At 34.7% G+C, this 22,404-nt stretch overlaps 1 protein-coding gene across 1 annotated transcript in view; it reads left to right on the top strand.

Annotated features, from left to right (window-relative positions):
• The first annotated feature begins 944 nt into the window (after positions 1–944).
• The window catches only part of Mys45A (SDA1 domain containing protein Mys45A), a 66,979-nt gene continuing 45,519 nt past the window's right edge, over positions 945–22,404 (top strand). The window contains exons 1-2 of the mRNA XM_076506607.1: positions 945–1,366; positions 6,410–6,514. Coding sequence (XP_076362722.1) covers positions 1,277–1,366; positions 6,410–6,514 — 195 coding nt within the window. The 5' untranslated portion in view covers positions 945–1,276. The remainder of the gene's footprint in view (positions 1,367–6,409; positions 6,515–22,404) is intronic.

The raw sequence follows: 22,404 nt of genomic DNA on the forward strand, positions 1-22,404 counted from the left end.
GGACTCAAATTGTCACATGCTTACAAAATTGCTAAATTTCGCATCAACTGTGATATATCAGTGTATTTTCATCATTGTAACATGAAAACCAGAGGATTTCCCTCGGCGTGATATTTCTGATTATATACTTGTATTTGATGTCAAGCATAACAAAAACATTTTTAATGGTGCTATTTTTATGGGGATAACTAAATTCTAGGTGAATTGGTTGTTAATTTGTAAACAGATGTTCCCTGCAATCCCTCAGTAAACCACTGTGTACAGCCATAAACGAAGTTATTCAATATACTTCAGTCTTATTGAAAAAATAATTTCGTATGAGGTCCTTTTGCATTATTATTGTCTTAATCAGTCCCATACGCAGAATTTGTGAGATAAAAAGACAACACATACTCTGTGATGCACAATCAACATACAAAGCGTGCTAATACTACTGTGGTCTGGGATGCATGACTATTACAAACCAAAAATGTTAATACTTTATCAGAATAATGTAACCTGTGAGGAAAACATTAACAACCATAAGTTTGTTTGAAGTTATGCACAAAGCAACACAATGCACTAGCTCTGCTCACCACGGCTTTTGAAACCCGGATCCGAGAGTTGTGAGTCCACAGACATATCGTTATGTCACTGGGGAGCAAGTATCATAAGAAGCTGATGTATAACTATATAGATATAACTGTTTTGCATAACAAAAATAGGGATTCAGCCAAAGCTTCCTACCCTGCGTACATGCGTGAAAATGTATATTTTGCAAGAAATATTTATTTCTTATTAACATATCAAGTTTAATAGTGTTTTATATTTTGACGATATACAGGATTGTGTCCAAGAAAAAATGTTTTTAGATAGAATCTTATTCAGATATTTTTGTAATTTGGATGTTTCCTTGATATTTATCTTCTAATATTTATTAATTCATTTTGAAATTTTCTGAATACATCTTCAACAATGAAGAATGCATTGGGTTCGAGACTGGATTTGGTGTTTTCAATACTGTTGCACGTGTTATTTTCAAATGAGGAATTATAAAAGACTGTGATACTTGATTAAAATTTCGGTTTGTTGTGTTTTTTAAATTAAAGTTTAACATTCAGTAGATATGAATGTAGTTTCCGTAACTTACTTTTAGTTTAAATTTGTACTACGTACTTTTGGGTCATATTATAAGTTAAGCCTTAAGACATTGTAAATAACCCTTGGTGTATGTATTATAAAAGTTAGTAGTACTACGAGCGCGACTACAACTGGTGTCATTACTGTTAGTACCAACATGAAGAAGAGACTCAATAATCAGTTGCCAAACAACCTTCCACAGCTGCAAAACTTGATAAAACGAGATCCAGCGTCTTACAAGGATGAAGTAAGTAAGAAAATATTACCAATCAAGGATAAACGATTAGTACTAGTGTTATTCTGAGTGTCCTCCATCCTATTCACGTGGCGAGGAGTGTTGGAGGGCGACGTAGCAAATATCCTACTGTATGCGGGCTCATTTAACTTCATAAACTGCGTGTGTCGTAAATGTCATTAGAGGTGGCATATAAATGGATTTACACTTCTCGCAGAAAATGCTTCACATTGAAAATTATCCACTGCTCTGTGACGGAAAAAACAAGCTTCTTGAAATTCAATCTGAAGAACTCTAATTTATTTTATACTGGTGGCCTGTAGTTACAGAATTATTAAAAAATATTCAGAATTTAATCCTTCAAGATCTTTAATATTTTTAAAGACCACAATTAAACCACTCTTTTGAGTGAGTTTTTAGTGTAGTGTGGTGCAATTTTTGTAACCTTCTTTCGTAAGAAAGAGTATGTAACCTGTTAGTGTTACCATCTTGGATAATCTCTGAACGTTTTTAAGGAGATCTACATTCTTTTGAAGAAGTGGATGCCATATTTAGATAAAGTCTATTAAGTGATTTGCATAACTTGAGTGTTATATTACATTTCTTATTTTAAATAGTTCCCATGATCCTATCTAAAACCTGATTTACGGTGTTCAAAGCGCAGACGGCTCTCGGCTCTCGTGTAACTTTGACAAAATCCAAAACAAACAAACAAATACTGTGTTCACACCAATGTTTGTTGACATTAAGGGATATGTGAATAATCACTGTTAGGTCTTTTTTCTTCATTAACAGATTAATATAGACTATTACCTGGAAAACAATAATGTTCATAATTTAACTACAAATGTAAACAAACATGCTTTTCAGGACTAAAAATCACATGTCACTTAATTGACCAGTTTTGCATGTTTCAAAGATTTTGTGGACAAGCTGAATTATCTATAGTGATAGTCTTGTATACTTTGGTATCATCTATAAATTTTTAAGTGTACTAAGAATGTTTTCATCAATGCCATCAATGTAAATAATAAAGTGGAGCTTGTCCCCACTTTTAACAGAAATCCACTTAGATGCTTTACCATTTGTACAGACATGTTGGTGCTTGTTTCTGAATTTTGTGCAAAGCTACACCAGGGCTATGTGTGCTAACCATCCTTTATTTAGCAGAGTAAGATTAGAGGGAATAGCTATTGGTGATTATATAATAATTCTTGTATCCAGTTTAACACTTCTGAAGATATTCTATGTACATAAGGCCTCTTAAGTACATTGGCATAGGGAACCTTATCAAAAGCATTACTGCTCTGGCATTAGAACTGTGGCATGTACTGTCTGGTTTTTCCCTCTTTTCTAATTTGTTCACCACACCTCTGAGAAATGTAAATTATTTAACTTTTTCACGAAGGGTCATGGGAAAAAGCCATGTCTTCATGTTTACTGACTTGCATTCAAACTTTTAGTAAACTACTATTCTATGAATTTATGTTAATAAGTTTGGAATCAAATTGTAGATTATAATTTATACTTTAATATTGTATATAAGTTAATTTTTTAATTTAAAAGTAAGTACTAAAAGAATGCACCTAAATATAGATTTTAGTGATTCACATTGTATGTTGAATGCAGCACTGTTTAAAATGTTTGCTATGTCAAAATACTAAGTCTATAGTTTTGTACAAATTAGGATATCAAATTACCAATACTGACAAGCAAGAATATAAAATATGAACCTCGTATATTTTTATTTTGCTGAGATATGGCTTATGTCCTGAAACAAGCATAGTGGCCTCATTGACCTCTTTCTATTTCTGGGAACAATCCCTTATATACATTTACTTCAATATATGACAAGTAAATAACCAATGGATAGTTTAGAATGCCCCTAGTGGTTTTCTCAGGCATTTTAATCTGTATTACCAGTATGTTATTTATGTTCTATTTATTGTTAGAAAAGTAACTACAGTGTACAAGTTCGTAATTTAGTAGGCTAAAGGTAGATTAAGTAAGATAAAGAAAAGAAAAATATTCATGAGATGTTTATCACATAATTTGATATGGTGACAGGATTTGTATGTTTGTTCATTGATTTACAGCATGTATGGCACGATTATTAGTTAGACATGGTTCAAAATGCAATAAAAAAGTAGAATTAAGTATAACTGTATGTACATTGTTACAAGCTTTAAACTGTTAGAATAAATAATTGTGGTGTTGTGTTACCATTTGCAGTCATTCCGGGAAGAAAAAGGGTGATTTAGAATTATTTCCCAATTTTTTATTGTGGTTACAAGGTCAGTGAAATCAACTGACTCAAAATAGAGGTAGAGTCTCAAAAGTAAAATTTTTTTCTAGAAAAGAAAAAGTTTGATATTTATTTAGGAGGTTTTGTGGATTATGCAAGTGAACTTTAAGTTTTTAAAAGAAGAAAAGTAACTTTAATCTTAGTATGAAAATCATTTTGCACTTGAAGCAGTCAAAATTCTGACTCCATATAATTACAGACAATTTTGATAAAAAGAATTTAAAATTCTGATTTTCTATCTACAGAAGACTAATAATGTTTACTAAAAGCTTTCCAAGTTTTATGAAGATACATAAAGTATTTTTAGAGTTAGTGTGTATACTACCATAGTTACAAGGCCATATCAAATATGAGCCTGTTACAATTGAATTAACACAACTAAATATTTAAGTCTGTCCCTTCTCACTTGGTTCCTCTGCTGTTGAGATTTTTTGGGTAGGTATGCTCTTGTAATTAATGTTTGCATGTCTCACTTTTATTTTCATGACCCATATCTGGCTCCTTTTATTCACCTTGAAGTCTTTGAGGGGTGTTCCAGCTTTCCTGGAGACTTAGGCTAAGGCACCCTGGCATCAGTCTTCATTGTCTTGTTTTTCAACTGCACCTTTATTTTCCAATCTATAGGTCTGCTCAATCCATGCCACCCTTTCCTGTTCCAGCTTCCCAATATTTTTTTTTTCCACTTTCTGATGTCAGGGTTGTTGCTCATTCAATCAATGACTGTCCTTTTGGGTTTGGCCTTGGGGGTGCTTGTTTGTTTCTCTTCACAATTTTTAGTCTTGTTTATTATGGAATTTATCAATGTTCATGAAGATGCATATTAACAATATAGGCAATGGGTGAAATTTAATTAAAATTTATTGGTCAACCTTTACACAAACACTGAAACGACATCGTATATGATCTTACAACAAAGCCAACAATCCTGTAATTGCTAATCCATATATATGCAATATGTGTCTCATACTAATTAAAAAATAAATTCATTTAAAATTAATCTCTCAAATTTTTGTAATTAAAAATAGTATAATTATTTATAATTATATTTCATATTTAGAAAAAATTATAGTTTCATTTATAAACAGGATGCCAGTTTTTTAAATTTTAAAATTAAATTTCTTAGTCATATCATTCACATTTTTACTCGTTTGGATGTTAACAGTAAAAAGATTTTTTCCATGACAAATCTTACTTCTAAGCAATGAAAATTCAATTTCAGTTTTGTTAAAGTCTGTAAGAGCTACAGATGCTTTAAACAGTAAATGATTCCAATGAATGAAAACAAACCTCCAAAGTCAAGATATGTTATTAGAGTGTGAGGGGAGAGGAACAAGATAGGAAGTTGAACCATGGCAGTTCATATTGGTGTTCATATTATTGTATTAACTAAGAAGTAATCAGTTACTGGCTCAGGTAACTGAATTACTGTTGATTTCAGAAAAAACAAAAAAAAACTTTTAGATAATTAATAGCTTAATCATATAAAATCACTGTCATGTAATTATTGATGACAAGAAACCCACTTGAAATAAAAAAATGTATCTTGGAACATCTGGTATGGGTATTAAAACTTTTATTGATAAGCAGAGAACAAGGTGTTTTTGTTAACCTGAAAATGACCTTGAAAGGTTGAAATATTGTTCTGTGTTTATCAATAAAAGTTTTAATACCCATTCTGAGATACTGTCATGTAATGCTTCTGTTTTGAAGTGCAAGGACCCTCTGATACTTCTGTATAAATTTCAGAAAAAAAAAGTGTTGGGAGCCCAAACCTGTTCCTACTTAAAATTTTAAAGAATAAATTTGTATAATTATATATTATAAGTAAACACAATTTTAAAGAAATAATAAACTTATACACACACAACACTAAAGTAGTGCAAGAGTTGTTGGTCAGTTTTACCAACTAATTGCCTTATTTCATGTCAGCAGTTCTAAATTAATATCAAGGGCAGTCAGGCTTAGTAGATTTCACACAACAAAATGTGAGCACATTTGCTGGCAGTGGGAATTGAATCTTAAACTCCCTGTCACACCAAACATGCTCGCCCTTTCAGCTGTGTGGGTGTTATAAAGTGACGGTCTGTCCAACTATTCATTGGTAAAAAAGTAGCTCAAGAGTTGGCAGTGGGTTGTGATGACTAGCTGTCTTCCCTGTAGTTTTACACTGCTAAATTAGGGACAGCTAGCACAGATAGCCCTTGTGTAGCTTTGCACAAAATTCAAAACAAACCAAATCGAAACTACTTGAATTCCCATGTCATACTGTCCTACAGTTGGATAAACTTAAAAGTAAAAAACTTACAATGTTAAAGTTGAATTTTAATACATGCAGTGGGCAGAATACAGAACTTATTTTGTAATTTTGTTTCACAAGGAACGAATATAATGGTAATATTTCAGTTATTAAGATAGTTGAATAATTGAAAATATTAATAATTAGATTATTTTGATAAGTAGATTGTTTTGTGTCAATTGTAATTTTGATTAGTTGATTATTGGAATAATCTGAGGCAAGTATAATCAGAAACTTGTAATTTGCTGATTTGTTTTTGGGATATTAATCATAATGTCAACACAGGTATTAGTTTTTGTGGCACTGAGTGGTATAATCAATGCTTGGGGGTGATTGATTAAACAATTAAATCATGCAGTAAATAAAAATGTATCGTTATTGATGCTGCATGAATAACTGAACATAAAAAGTGAGAGAACAAGAATGACAGAAGTGTTTTTCATATTTATTTTAGTTTCTTCAACAATATCATCATTACCACTCCTTGATTCAAGTTTTTCGGTTGAAACCCTCAGATCATAACCAAAGTTTGGATGATGTGGTGATGTTCTTAGCTCAAGCAAGTATATTTTTTACTCTATATTTTAAATAAGTTTTGTTAATCCTATACAGTTTTTGTTAATTTGAGATCCTGATTTTGGTATGTAACTATCTCTCTAATGTATAATACAATTATTATTTATGTAAACAATTTTAATGCAGTGTAAAATATTTATTTTAAATACACAGTGTACTGATTTTTATTTTATTTTTTAAAATCTAAAGTACATGTTTATAAAATATATTCTGATTACTATTATAAACAAATAGTAGGATACATCATCTAGTGATTGTACACACTTTCTTCTCATGCAATTTTGTGACACAAATATACCTTTTGAGATACTTTTTCACTTATTCTTACTTATTCATCAGTGTGGTTATTCTTTTCATTTTTAGTCTTGGTATCAAGTTGTGATATATTGGATGTATATAAACATACCATGAGTTTTTCATGTGTTTTTTTTTAATAAATTTTTTTTTGGAATTAATCAGTTATTCTGTGTGTGTGTGTGTATGTGTAGTTTTTCTATATGTATTTAAGTAGTTAACTTTTTTAATGTTATTACATATCATGGACAGCTACGTGCACCAATGATTGTTTAGGTGATATATCAAGGATACAACCTCCTTTTTGTATAAATGAAAATGACATGAATCATATTAGTTTCTCAGTGTGAATATGATATTAACTTTCAAGGAACATTAGATTTGTATACTCTGTATTTGCTATTGAAGGAAGTGATCTGAAAGAAGTTATTATGACTTCTAGTTTGGAAAGAAAGCAATCCTCATTCAGTAATAGTAATATTCCAGTATATTCATAAATACAAGTATAAAATAAAAAAAGAACATAGATTTCTTGTTCTGTAAGACTTTATGCATGCATTTATCTCAACATTTGTTTTATGAAAAATCCTACCCTTTATACTGTATTTCTGGCTCTTGAATCTAGTCAGGTTCTGCTTGGATACATATATTTGTAATGGAGATTATCATTTTCCTTCCCTGAAGTTCATAGCTTTATATATTTGTTTCTTTTCCTGTTTGTTGGCTCTCACCTTAATTACAATGTGCTTCTTCTGGCTTTCAGTATTTCAGTGGTAAGTTTACTTTGTTTCAGTTTTAGTTTGTTTTTTTAAGAAATAAAATGCATTTGAAACGGATGCTTATTTTTTAAATAACTCCCTATCACATACACATAACCAAATTTTTATTTGAATTAGAGATTTTAATAAATCTATATTAATAACAGAAATGCTATTCAAAGAGTGGCTGTTTGGTCTCTGTTTTATTTCAAACCATAGCCAGTATTTCTATCCAATGAACGAACCTATCCTCTATACTTGGAGATAAATCTTTTAACAAGCCTTTTATGTTGTATCTTATCAAATGCTTTCTGAAAATCCACTCCAATACCTTCATCTACATAAGCAATAACCTCTTTAAAGAATGCTAAAAGATTAGCAAGGCAAGATTTTCTTGAAGTGAGACAATGGTAACCATCAAACAATATTTTAAATTTTGTTAAATAACTTTTCAAAGTATTTTTTATTAGACTTTCAAAACTTTTTTCACCACTACAAACTATTTTTCATTCCGTCCCTTGTGATACAACCTCCTTTTTAGCCACATTATTCCGATATTTACAGATAGATACAAGTCATTAGTGTAGTTAGTGGGGTTATTCTTTTCATTTTTAGTCTTGGTATCAAGTTGTGATATATTGGATGTATTTGATATATATAAATATGCCATGAGTTATTCTTGTGTCTTTTTCAAAATAAATTATCACTTCCCTTTTTATTTTTTACCTGTTCACTATTCAAGAAATTAGAGAAAATAGTAGAAAGTGATCACACATTCAGTCCTTAATGTTTTTCAAAATCCTTGGGTAGATATTACCTGGCCAAGGATCTACATGTTTCTTTAATCATCCTAATGTTTTTCTTCATAAGCTCAGAATTAATGTCATTATCTTTAACTTTTCTGTCCTTCTTGCAACTGTTTCGGACAAGGAATATTGCTTTAATATTCATTAATAGACATTGAAGAAAAAGTATAATTTTAATAACCCAATCATCCCATAATCCCCTGATATTAGCTATCCAGTGTCAACTCTCAAAGGCCCTATTTCCATTCAAATTTGCTTATCTTTAATGTATTTAAAGAAATCCTTACTATTAAGTTTTACATTTTCAGCCTACCATTTTTCATATATTTATGATTTTTCTTATACTTTGTTTGATCAATTATTTTGATTTTCTCTTATCCTCCAATTCTTCTAGAACTGCAACCTGTACACAATTTTTATATTCATAATGCTTTATTTAATTTTATCCTTTATACCCTTTGTGAGCCAATCTGGATTTTTACTTGTAGCCACCCTTTTTTCTGTCTGTAAGGTAAGAATTTAATTAAAAAAGTTTGAGTCTTGATCAGTATCCCCAACTAATTCTATTGCTCTGAGGTCATCCATTTCAATTCTAGTATTGCATTAATAGCCTGCCATTAAAATTACCATTGTAGTTTGTTACCACACTGACTTTCTTTACATCTTTTCTATTATTATTATTATTATTCTGACTCTCTACTGTCCAATCCTAGTTGAAACTTACAGTTAAGGTAATAACCCTTGCAAAGAAACCAGTTCCTATACAGTTCAAGTGTAAAAACCTTTCATTCTAAAAAAGCTCCATATTCACACTAAACTATTCTCACCAATTAAATCAGCCAATCTCTTCTTCCATGCTCAGCATGGCCAGGTGGTTAAGGTGCTCGACTTGTAGTCTGAAGGTCGTGGGTTCAGATCCCTCTCGCACCAAACACGCTCGCCCCTTTCAGCCATGGGGACATTATAATGTGACAGACAATCCCACTTATTTGTTGGTAGAAGAGTAGCCCAAGAGTTGACAGTGGGTGGTGATGACTAGCTGCCTTCTCTCTAGTCTTACACAGCTGAATTAGGGACAGCTAGTGCAGATAGCCCTCGAGTAGCTTTGCGCGTGAAATTCAAAAACAAACAAACATCTTCTTCCTTACACATTAACCTTAGACTAGCAATCACATCATTTGACCTGCTTATAATTTTATTTACACCATGGTTTTTGAAACTATGCTCTGCAGAGCCCTTGGGCTCTGCCATAGTTATCTGGGGTTCTGTGAAGAAATTTTAAAATGTTAATATTTTTTCCTAAAACTATAAAATTGAATCGGAATATGCTGTACAAAAAAAGTAGAAAGTAAAATATATTTTTAATATAACACATTTATCATGTATTGGCCCTTTTAATATATTATTCTACTTAACGTCAGATGATTTTAGTTAGCTTAGGGGAAGTTCTCATGGTGAAATTGTTAATACAATCTCAATTAACTTTGACAGTGGCACTGCTGTAACCATCTTAAGATCACGTGCTATTAGAGATGCAAGATAGCCTAGTTATTTTTGTATGTAACATTGGTCAACCCAGAACAGTGATGCCAACTGTCTTTTAAATGCCAGATCTGGATTAGCAGCTAAGTCTTGAATGAAATGAAACAAAATGAAACAGACATCATAGCTGAAACTTGTCCAAATGTGAAACATTGTGTTGCAATTGGATGCAGTATTAGTTGTTTCAATTTCAAATCATATTTATATGATATATATTATATTTATGACAATTATAATCAGTAATTGTTAAGCTAGTTTAGATTCATTGTAATTTAATTAGACAAACTTGGTACCAATGAGCTCTATGATGTCATATGCTCCATTATGTCATTTTTCATTTTCTCTCACTTCCTTTGATATTTAGACATAAGTTGGATCTGGTTTAATATTTTGTTATTTGGTTTAAATTTTCTGTTAAAAAAAAAAAGTAAAAATATTAAGTTACTCTTTTTCCTTTAGAAAAATACATTATTCTAGTGGCCTAGCCTTTTTCCACAAATCTTTATTTCTGACTTTGTTATGGTAACACTGGTCTTGTGTTAGCATATCACTGTGTGATGATGAAATCCAAATACTTGAACGAGCTTTCATTAAGAAGCTACTGTGTGCGTGAAAATACCTTTGAAGTGCCAAAGATATAAGAATACATTTTTAGACACATTAATAATTAGTTGTCACCCTTATAATGGATAAGTGGCTGATATCAGTAAAAATCTTCCTAGGCCTCATACAAATTCATTGGCATTATTGTTGTATGCAAGCACTTCAATGCAGGATGACAAGAAGTAATGAAAGAAGAACGAAAAGAAAGTATGATGAAAGTTTTATTGAATATTGTTTTACATGGCAACGTAATGAAGATGGACCTACAGTTACGAAAGAAAGTGTTTATGCCCTTGCGTCTCAAGTAGTTTTTTGCTCATAACTTAAAAATTATCACGATTAGGCTAATTGATGTATTATATATTATAAATATTATACTAACACACATCTACATACACTTGTATGTAAATTAAAGGATAAATAAACTGTTTAGAAACAAATAACCAAAAATAGGAGGAGCAAAAAGTGTTCGTACATTTCAGAACGTGTGAAAAAACTGATATTCCCGTAAAAATTTTGTTTAGTTTGGCGAATAAACTACATTATACCATTCCAGAACTAGACACTAGGTTTATAATTATTGGAATTTATCCAGCAAAAAATGTACTTCCGGCAATTTAGCGCCATCTCCGTCATTATCTGCTTGGTCATCATGGAGAACAGGAAACAACTGTCCAGTGACTTAAAAAACTGAATTATTGTAAAATACAAGTCTCGTGTGTCTTTTTCCAGTATTGCTACACAACTTAATGTGCAGAAATCTACTGTTCAAAGCATAATTGTCAAGTTTAAGCTTACAGGATCAACTGCTAACCTCCCTCGTTCCAGACGCCCCATCAAAATTCCAGAGAGAACGAAGAGGAAGGTTCTCAGAGAAGTTAGTAAGAACCCTTGTTTAACAGGTAATGACATACAGAAAGTGGTAAGGGAAACTGGGGTTGAATAAGCACCTCTACAGTTACGAACATGTTACGCTCTTCTGGGTTCAAAGCATGTCATCCACGTAGAACTCCATATTTATAAGCTGTTTATTTAAAAGCACTGTTGAGGTATGCAAGAAAGCATGTAGATAAACCCTTTACCTATTGGAAGAGTATTCTTTGGTCAGATGAGACTAAAATTGAGCTTTTTGGCCACAATGATGTTAGAAATATTTTCTGTAAGAAGGGGGAACGAAATCTTCCAAAGAATACCGTCCCTACAGTTAAGCACGGAGGTGGATCGATCATGCTATGGGGTTCCTTCAGCTCTTCTGGTGTAAGCAGCCTTCATTGTATCAACGGAATCATGAAAAAAGAAGAGTACGTTAATATATTAGGCAGTTGTATCAAGAATGGTGCTTGGAACATGCAGCTTGAGCGTCTTTGGATCTTCCAGCACGACAACGACCCTAAGCATACATTGAAATATGTGCAATCCTGGTTGCAGAGGAACCATATAAGCATTCTGGAGTGGCCATCACAGTCATCCGAAAAACTTGCAAGAGTTGGAGGCCTTCTGTAAAGAAGAATGGAAGAAAATACCAGTCGAGTACTGACAAACAATCATGGAGGGCTATGAGGAGAGATTGCACCAAATAATTTACCTGAAAGGCTAAACAACTGACCATTAAAGTAGACGCACAAACACTTTCTGCCCCTCCTGTGTTTGGTTATTTGTTTATAAACAGTTTATCTGTTGTTCAATTTACATAAAAATTTATGTAGATGTATGTTAGTATAATATTTATAATATATTATACTTTCATTATCCTGATCGTGATACTTGTTAAGTTATGAGGAAAAAATTACAACGCAGGGGTACGATCACTTTCTGTCGTAACTGTAGTGGGTTGTGTGTTGAATGTGGAATGGTGTTAAGTAACAGTAGTTTGCATCCAGCAAAGTTAAAATGGCATCTAGAAATCAAACATTTCAATTAAAAAATCCAACTTCTGAGTTTTTCAAAAGAAAGTGTTTGCAATTAAACACAAGGAAAGCTACATTTCATTCGTTGTTCATCAGGACAACAAAGGTGCTCTTATTGTTTCATATCATGTTAGTTACCATATTGCAAAAGCAGATGAAGCTCCTACAATTGTAGAAGATTTGATAAAACCATGCACAAAAGATTTGGTAGATTGTATGATTGATGAGAAACTTCTTAAAAACATTAACACTGTGCCCCTTTCTGACAACTTGGTTTCTCGCAAAATCAAGGATATGTCAGCAAATTGCTTAACAGAGTTAATAAGGCAAGTAAAAGCGAGTCCAACTTTTTTGCTTCAGATGGGTGAATCAACAGATGTTGCAGGTTATGCGAAGTTGCAAGTGTTTGTTTGCTATATTCACGAAGGTAGTTTTGAGAAGACATGCTAATTTGCAAACCTTTGCCTACTCAAACAACGGGCGAAGAAATATTGAAACTGATCAATTTATTTATTGAAAAACATGAGATCCAATGGCAGCTTTGCTCTAGTATTTGCACTGATGGGGCTGCAGCTATGATTGGAAAATTTCAGGCACAGTAGCACATATAAAAAAGAAAAACCCAGACATCCAGAGTATCCACTGCTGTCTTCATCGTCATGCATTTGCAATGAAACAAATGCAAGAAGACTTAAAAGAGGTATTGGGTGATATCATTAAAGTAGTTAATTTTATAAAATCAAGAGCAGTCAATGCAAGAATCTTTAGTTTAATCTGTGAGAATATGGGAAGTTTGCATAAAAATTTGCTGCTTCATACTGAAGTCCAGTGGCTTTCTTGAGGAAAAGCACTTGTTTGGTTTTACTAACTGCATGAAGAGACAGGTTTTTTTTTTATCTGAATGCCATTTAGATATTGCATATAAAGTAAGGGACAAATGCTGGATACAGAAAGTGGCTTGCCTTTTGGACATATCTAAATGAAGTGAATGTTACAATGCAGGGTACCAGGATAACGTACTTCAAAGCTCAGAGTAAAATGGAAGTGCTTCAACATAAGCTAAAACTTTGGGGTAAATGTATACTGATGGAAGAACTTGATTGTTTTGAAAATCTCAGTGGTTTTTCACTTAGGAATGAAATTTCTTTAAGTGAAGATGCAAAAGTTTCAGTCTTGCAGCACATATCTGATTTGTGTACAGCTGCTGAGGACTACTTGCCTCCTCATTTAGAAAAATTACTGTAAAAATCCCTTTGTTGACTTTGCAAATACCAACAATTTGTTTTTGAAAGAGAAAGAACAATTTATAGAAATTTCAACTGATTACACCCTAAAATCAAAATTTCAGCAAGAAGAAATTACACAATTTTAGATTCAAATGGCTATGGAATACCCTGAAGTAAGTAATGTATTTCAACAATTTGCTAAAAAGACTAAATTTAGAAGCAGGCTAAATATTGAAGATTATTTGCACTTACAAGTAATAACCATAACTCCAAATACTGAACTACTTCATGAACAAACACAAGCCCATCTGAGCATAAATAAGTACACTGTAGTTTTACCAATATAAATTTTGCAAGTAGGAATTTTTGAACAAGTAGAAATAATAAATTTGCTTTAAATATTGATATTTTTAATAAATTTATATTCTAAAATTTTGAAGTAAACTTTATCTGGTGCTAGTGACTGATTGTTTCTATTTTTAGTGTATTTGTTTTTTTATTAAGGCTCCAGAATGTTTTTTTTTTTCTGATGCATAACTCTGCAGTTCTAAAAAGTTTGGGAACCCCTGATCTACACAGTTAATTCTTGGCAGCATTCCTCACAGAATTAAGTTACTATGACCCTTTGCATTGAATGCCTTTATTAATGCCTTGTACGTAACAAACTTTTCTGACCTACTCTCTGTATATCATTGATTAGCCCTTATGTATTTCAACAAGGACTGCTTACACCCTTTTCTATGTCACTTGATTTAACAGTTATACATCCACCCTGGCTTCTGTATAGTGTTATCTGATTCTTTTCTCTTATTTACTCCAACTATCTTATCCATGTGTTGTATTAAAAATTTCCTATTAGCAGTAACTTCCTTATTATTTTTATTTTTGTCACTCTGTCCCTTTTGTTATCCTTCCTTTCTTCAAGTTCATTATCCAAACAGATTAAAGGTTGAAATGTGTTACTTTACTAATAAAACCTTCTCATTACAATTAAATCCAATACTACTACTAATATTAGTACAGTTTTCAATTTCCTGAAAGCCATTATTAGCCATTGTATCCTTTGCATGGAAAAGCTTATTTATCTCTGAATCCTGCTGCCATTTTTCACAGTTTACCATTCACTTTATCCATAGTGTCTATCTTGTTTAGAACAGCTATTGCTTTCTTCTCCAACCTACAAGGTCTACATACTGCTGTAAAACTTCACTACAAGTTTCTTTAAATATGCATGTCAGGTCTAGATTCTCAGATAAAACTGACTCCTTGACCTATCACATCTAGTAAACTGTAAATGCTTAACACTTAATCTGTTCTTAACCATTGTAGCCTGGGAATAAATAATCAACATTGAATACAGATAATCTGTTGATAACACTGTTAAACTTAATGTTGGAGATAAATGTATTGTACAGTTTTTAGCCTGTTTCATTACCTTAATAATAAGCTTAAATTATAGCTAAAAATTACATTGCACTTGTTAAGTCAAACTATAGATAAAATGGTATTAAACTGTAGATAAATGTCATCAAATCTTCTGTTAATCAGTTTTTATACCATTGACTACCAATATCAGCATCACATCTATAATGTACAACATTGTTTAGTGACATAGAAATAAATGCTGATTCTGATATAGTACATTCTTCTCACAAAATTATCAATTTTCATTCATTGCTGCCCTCTATGTGTGAACTTTTTTTTTATGTATCTCACAAGCCTTCACTCTCCCCTATTAAAATCAAGTGATACCAATATGTCTTATGTAAATAATTATGTGCCACTCCATCAAAAGGAGCATAGTCTATTTATGTGACACATGACTCCTGTGTACTTCTGCCAGGCTCTTGCTTTTCATTTGACAGCACATATGTTTAGATGCGTTTCTTTTGGACTTGATTTCAGTTTGAGAGAGAATTTCTTCACAAAGTGGTTATAGTTTATAAACTACTCAGCTTTCTTTGAAATTATTTTAATTCTACCTTTTTGTACACCCTTGTGCAAATTAATTGAAATAAATGGTTATTTTACAATATTTTCAGCATTGTGGCAGTGTAGGCTCGCTGGACTCGCTGATTTCCTTTAATAGTCATTTTTTCACACACACGGTATCATTAGCTGTGTTTTCCAGCATGGTCAATCTATTTTTGGGATACATGACGAAATTTTGAGGAATATTACATGATTCAAAATTGTGTTAGAAGGGCAAGGAGACCAGTCAAAAAACAACTTCTTAGCAACTCAATGAAGAAAAAACAGTATCAATGGGGTCTGAAATACAAGAACTGGATGCAAGAACAATGGAGGAAGGTGTTATTTAGTGACGAGACTCGTTTCTTCGTGTAGGGTCAAAGAAGTTTGCATGTTTGCAGATCTTCAGGTGAGAAACTTCAAGAATCTCACATCAATCAGTTTGTAAAACATCTCTTGAAGAAGATGTTTTGGGGCTTTTTCAGCTACTTTGGTATTGGACGCTTACATATTATAGAAGGTATGATGCGAGGACCACACTACATCGAAGTTTTGCAAAGAAGAGTCATTCCAGAATTGAAAAAAAGATTTCCACACATTGTAGAAGGTATGATGCGAGGACCACAGTACATCAAAGTTTTGCAGAGAAGAGTCATTCCAAAATTAAAAAAAAGATTTCCAGATGGATCTGGCACCGCGCCACACATCGAAACTTGTGAAGAATTTTATGACTACAATGCGAATAAAGGTGCTGGACTGGCCTGGAAACTCTCCGGACTTAAATCCTATTGAAAATCTTTGGGTGATTTGTAAAGAAAGACTTTGGGGAAAAGACTGTACTACAAAAGATAAGCTAATTAAGGCCATAATTAAGTTGTGATACCTTGATCCAAAAATTAGTAAAGATTACAGTCAACTCATGGACTCAATGCCAAGGTGGATTAATGATCTTCTGAAAAATAAAGATGGTCATATCATGTATTAATTTGTGAGTAATTTTTGGATTCTCAGAAATAAAATGCAAAAAATTGAAAAAATCATAATTTTCCATTTTGTTTTAATTAATTTGCACAAGGGTGTAGTTGCCTTTTTATATATGTATATACATTTGCCTTTTTCATAATTCTGGTGTCCCAGTTTTGAAAGGCACCTTATCTCAGGCTTCAGATGCAGGTGATCCAGCAGGATATTTATCAATGTTTATTTCCAGTGATATTGAACATTATATGTTCTACCACGTTATAGTCACCTTTTCTTTTTGTTGACTCAAAACATGGGTTAACCTTCATTGTCTGACTATGCTCCACTTCCTCATGAATATGTTGAATTTGTTCAGGCTGATGGGGACTTCAACTGCCTTGCCTTTTCATATCCTTCCTGAGGATTCAATTCAGCCTTCCACTTGTTTCAAAATTAATTTCTCAATTTCTATTTCTTATCACTTATGCCATTCCTACTTGAACATCCTTCCCAATGGTATTTGCTTTCCCTCCTCCCATGACATTTAGGTCCATGCTAAACAATTTATTTCTCAGTTACATGATGACATTAGAATGTTTCATTCCTCAGGGGCTTCAGATCAGTCTGCTCTCACTTATCTTTGTGCAGACTATCCTTTCTCAACCAAAAACTGTAGGGTTTTGTTTAACTCGTTTTGAAGTGCAGGACTCGCATTTTCTATCAATTTGATTGATGCCCAACTTACCTATTTTTATTTTACCTTTATGATTCTCTTTTTCAACTGTTCATCTCCTATCTGAGGCTCTTGATGTAAATCATGAGGGGTTTTCTAGGGGCACCCAGTCCTTCCTTACCTCCATGTTGGCTTGTATGTGAAGCACTTGAAATATACAAATACTTCACAACTACACTTTCACATGGACTAAAGAGAGACTTATGGTCATTTTGGGAAGTGTTAAATGTTTTGATGAAGCTTTCCCACGAGCTAAATTGCGACTTTAAACATGAGCTTTAACTAATTGTTCTTATGAGCTAAGCAATAGATTTGTGGATCTTCAATCTTCATCAAGTGCAACTAGCAGCAAGTTATCATTAAACTCAACAGGAATACCTAAACTTGGTGCATCACTTAAGCTTTAGTGACCTGATCTGAGCTGAAATCCCCCTTGGTGTGGATTCCTGTACGTGGTGAGGGGACCTCCCAGGGAAGGTTCTGTCCTGTCTGGTTACCTTCTCTGGGATCTAAACATCCACCCACGTGTTTGCCGTGCGTGGCAACCTGTGAAGGGGAGGAGAGGATCCTGGTGGTTGAGGGGTCCTACCCTAACACACCACTTTGGCCTTGAATTCCTGTAGACGGGCAGCTTTTGGGTGGCCTCCCTTGGGTCAATCGGCTGGTCCACTTGGGCTAGAGTCAACCAAATACCAGTGTTGGAAGTTCTCAACGGGTGTTGTGGACATTGAGCCTGATGCTGGTGTTTGGGTATAGTGCTCATGAAACCCTGGCGTTGCTGCATTGTCCTTGCATGACATTGTAGTGCGTCCCCTCGTAGGGCTCCATGGTGGGTGGGGTTAGTGGGTACCAAAATTTTTCTTTTTTCCTATGGATCCTCCTTCAAAAAATTTAAATAAAATAGTGAAAAAACAGTTAATAGGTGAACGACCATGTCTTGAAGACTCTGAGCAGCAATCTTCAACATCTGTAACACACCTACCTCATTTTCTTATATTACATTCTCTTTTAGAAAAACCTTTAGGGCAATTGTCCCCCTTTTTTATTCAGAAGGGACTAGAGGGACTTGCTGGCTCTCCAAAGTCAGTAAAGAAGCTTCGATCTGGAGACATATTAGTTGAAACATCCACAACCCAACTCCTCTTGAATTCAACAGCAATTGGGGATATACCTATTGAGGTTACTCCTCATGCTACCTTGAATTCATCTCGAGGAGTTATTGTTGAGAGGGATTTGAAGAATGTCTTCGAGTCAGATTCTCGCTGGTCTCTCCACTCAAGGAGTTACTGCAGTGAGGCGCATCTCCACTTGCAAAGATGGAGTTACACTGCCAACAAATACCCTCGTTTTGTCATTTACATCATCATGTACACCTGCCACCATCATGGCAGGTTATATAATTTGCAGGGTACGGCCATACATTCCAAACCCTCTCCGATGTTTCCAATGTCAGAGGTTCAGCCCCTCAAAGACATCATCTTGTGGTTTCCTGACATGTGCTCGTTGTGGTGGCAAGGACCACGATGACTATGAATGTGACATGGACCCACATTGTGTCAACTGCAATGGTTCTCACCCCTCCTACTTTCGTTCTTGCCCAAAATGGTTGGAGGAAAAAGAGGTGCAGCTTTTGAAAACGACTCATAACATTAGTTATCCTGAGGCTTGGAAATTGCTGCCAGCCACTCCATCACGGACATATGCTGCTGCACGTCTTTCCACAAGTGGGAGTGCAGACAGATTTCTCTGTGCCTCCAAGATAATTGTTTTCAAAACAAATGAATAGCCTTTTGACCTCCATGGTTAAAAAGGTTGAATTGACTTCCATACCCATCTCTGTTCCTCCCATACATTCCAACAAACCTCAAGATCCACATCCTTCAGTTTCAAATACAGGCATTTCTTCTGATACATCTTTTTCTCTTACCCCAAGAGGCAAAACAATCATTCGTGCACGTCCTCAGTCACTGGAATCCCCTTTCAGTAACAACGACCTGCCCAATCGACCCAGGGCAGGATCTATGGAGGTTGATAGACCTCCTCCGACTAAGGACAGTAAGGAAAAAAGACGTTGTTGTAAACAGAAGGGTTCTCCAGCCACTTCACCTACCCGTCATTAAAAATGGCCACCTTAATACAATAGAACTGTCGAGGTTTACGTTCTAATCTGGATGATATCAAAACGCTGATTGCTTCCTAACATCCTGTATGTCTTTCCTTACAAGAAACATTTCTAAAACCTGCTGATACAGTCACTATTCGGCAGTTTTCTCTGTACAGAAATGACAGGTTGTGTGATGGTCGAGTACATGGAGGGGTGGCACTATTGGTTTATCAGCATGTGCCCACCCTGTCTTTGTCACTCAACACACCCTTGAAGGCCGTAGCTATCCGTGTTTCTTTGGGCCACAGCATCACTGTTTGTTCTCTCTACCTGTCCCCTGGAGACAAATGCCAACATCTTGTATCAGTATTCTTTGACATTGAGAAGGCTTATGACACAACATGGAGGTATGGCATTTTGCGAGACCTCCATATATATGGGTTATGTGGCCATTTACCCATATTTATTAAAAACTTTTTAAGGGACAGGAGATTCCAAGTTCGTGTGGGTTTGACACTTTCCCGTTCTCTTGTACAGGAACTTGAAGTCCCTCAGAGCTGTGTTTTGAGTGTCACACTTTTCAGGATAAAGATAAATGCCATAACTGAACAACTCCCTCTCACTGTAGCGAATGGGCTGTATATCAACGACTTTCACATCTCGTGTCAGTCGTCAAACATGAGATATATTGGGCGGCAACTACAAACTGCCCTCAATTGTGTACTGAAGTGGACTATGGCGAACGGCTTTAATTTTTCTTTCTCTAAAACCGTTTGCATGCACTTTTGCTGCCAATGGGGTATTCACCCTGATTCTGAACTTCCTATCGGTGACGTTTCGCTGCCAGTGGTCCCCGAGACCAAGTTCTTGGGGCTTATCTTTGACCATAAGCTGACCTTTATACTACACTTAAAGCAGCTATGGGTCAAATGCACAAGAGCACTGAACATCCTTCGTGTCCTCTCTACTGCCAGTTGGTGAGCAGATTGATGTTCTATGTTAAAGGTATATCGTGCTCTTATTCGATCAAAACTCGACTAAGGATCAATGGTCTATGGCTCTGCCAGACCCTTGGCCTTAAAGATGCTGGACCCCATTCATCACTAAGAACTTTGACTCTGCACTGGGGCTTTCCGCACCTCTCCAGTTCAAAGCTTATACATTGAATCTCATGAACCTTCTCTGCACCTTCGTCGTTTGCAACTATCTTTATTATATTCTTTGAAACTTCATTCCTTACCAAAGCATCCCACCTGGGGATGTGTTTTCCTTCCTCAGTGGGCCGTACTTTTTCAGAACAGACGATCTGCCATTGCTCCTTTTGGCCTTCGCATCCAGGTGCAACTGAATGAATTGGGTCTGTCCTTGGATAACATTGCAGAATACACAGGTCAGCCCATCCCACCATGGCTTATTACAGCCCCCAAATGTGACCTTTCTTTCAGTCATCTGAAAAAGGCAGATACTCCAGATTGGAAGTACCGTCTTTTTTGTAAGGATCATCTTACAAACAATCATTCCATTCCAATTTAATACAGATGGTTCGAAATCAAGTGACTCTGTGGGTTCTGCCATGGTTTGCTGCGGTTCGGTGGTTGCGCGCAGAATCCCCTCTACAGCTTCTGTGTTCACTGCTGAAGTGTATGCCATATATCTTGCCCTGGAACATATTGAAGCTGAGCAGTACTCAAACTGCACTATTTATACTGACTTGCTTAGTTTTCTACTGGCCCTGGAATCACTACACGTTGGCTCACACCCTGTTCTCGCTGATATTCAAAACTGACTGGCCCATTTCTCATTAACTGCTGCTTCTATCCAGTTTTTCTGGATACCAGGTCATGTTGGTATTCGTGGGAACGATCTTGCAGACACGGCAGCTAAATCTGTCTGCTCAGGCACTATCACCACTGTGCTTATTCCATACATGTACTATGGTCCTGTATTCAAGTCTTGGCTTCGTGCCAGCTGGCAGTCCACTTGGAGTGAGCAATGCGACAACAAGCTTTTTTAAATAAAACCCTATATTGGGTTTTGACCATCTAATTTCCATAAGGTTTGGAGGGAGGAAGTTGTTCTAACAAGACTACGCATTGGTCACAGTTTTTTAACTCATCATTTTCTTTTATCTGGAACTGTTGCACCAGTGTGTAGTTTGTGTAACATTCAAATAACTGAAAGCCACATTTTACTTTCTTGCCATCCTTACGACTCTCAACGACGGCACTATTTTAAACATGTTTTTTTCCAGGGTTTATTTTTAACATTGGACAGTGTTATTGGTGATGGTGGCACTGTCCACCTTGATAAAGTTTTTAGTTTTTTAATGGCCATTAAAGTACTTTAACACTTTAAGTGTTGGATATTTATTCATTACACCTTTAAACATTAAATACCTCGACACCAGGATTGGAAAGGCCAATTTCAGGTGACTAACGCTGCTGTTTGATCTATCTGTTTGAACTACCCGTTAGTCGTTCTGGCAAGTTGTTATTCCAATTTTGCTGCATGTATTTTAAACTTTTATTACTTTACCCTTTGGTACTGGCCATAATGACACGTATCCTGGAACCAGGACTGGAAAGACCAACTTCAGGTGACTGACGGTGGTTCTTGAACTTATCTGTTAGTCTTCCTGGCAGGTTATGATCATTACCATTTTGCTACAGTAAGTACTTTACAACTTCTTTTACTCTGCTTTCTCTCTTACCATTGTAAACTAGGTGTCAACATTGGTTTTATGCTTTTTCTGTTTTTCATTGATGTTTTGTTTTACCTTCATTTCTTTTTATGTATTTTACTACATATAATTTGTTTTTATGTTTTTACCACACGTTTGGCGCAGATAGCCTAGCTGCTTTGTGCCATAAAACACTCAATCAATCAATTAACCTTATCAGTAGAATTGTTAATATCCGTACCAGCCATTCTGAGATAGAGAAGAAAGTACTGTATCTGAAGTTATAATT

Source organism: Tachypleus tridentatus, chromosome 6 (genome assembly GCF_004210375.1).
Source record: "Tachypleus tridentatus isolate NWPU-2018 chromosome 6, ASM421037v1, whole genome shotgun sequence".
NCBI classification, from domain to species: Eukaryota; Metazoa; Arthropoda; class Merostomata; order Xiphosura; family Limulidae; genus Tachypleus; species Tachypleus tridentatus.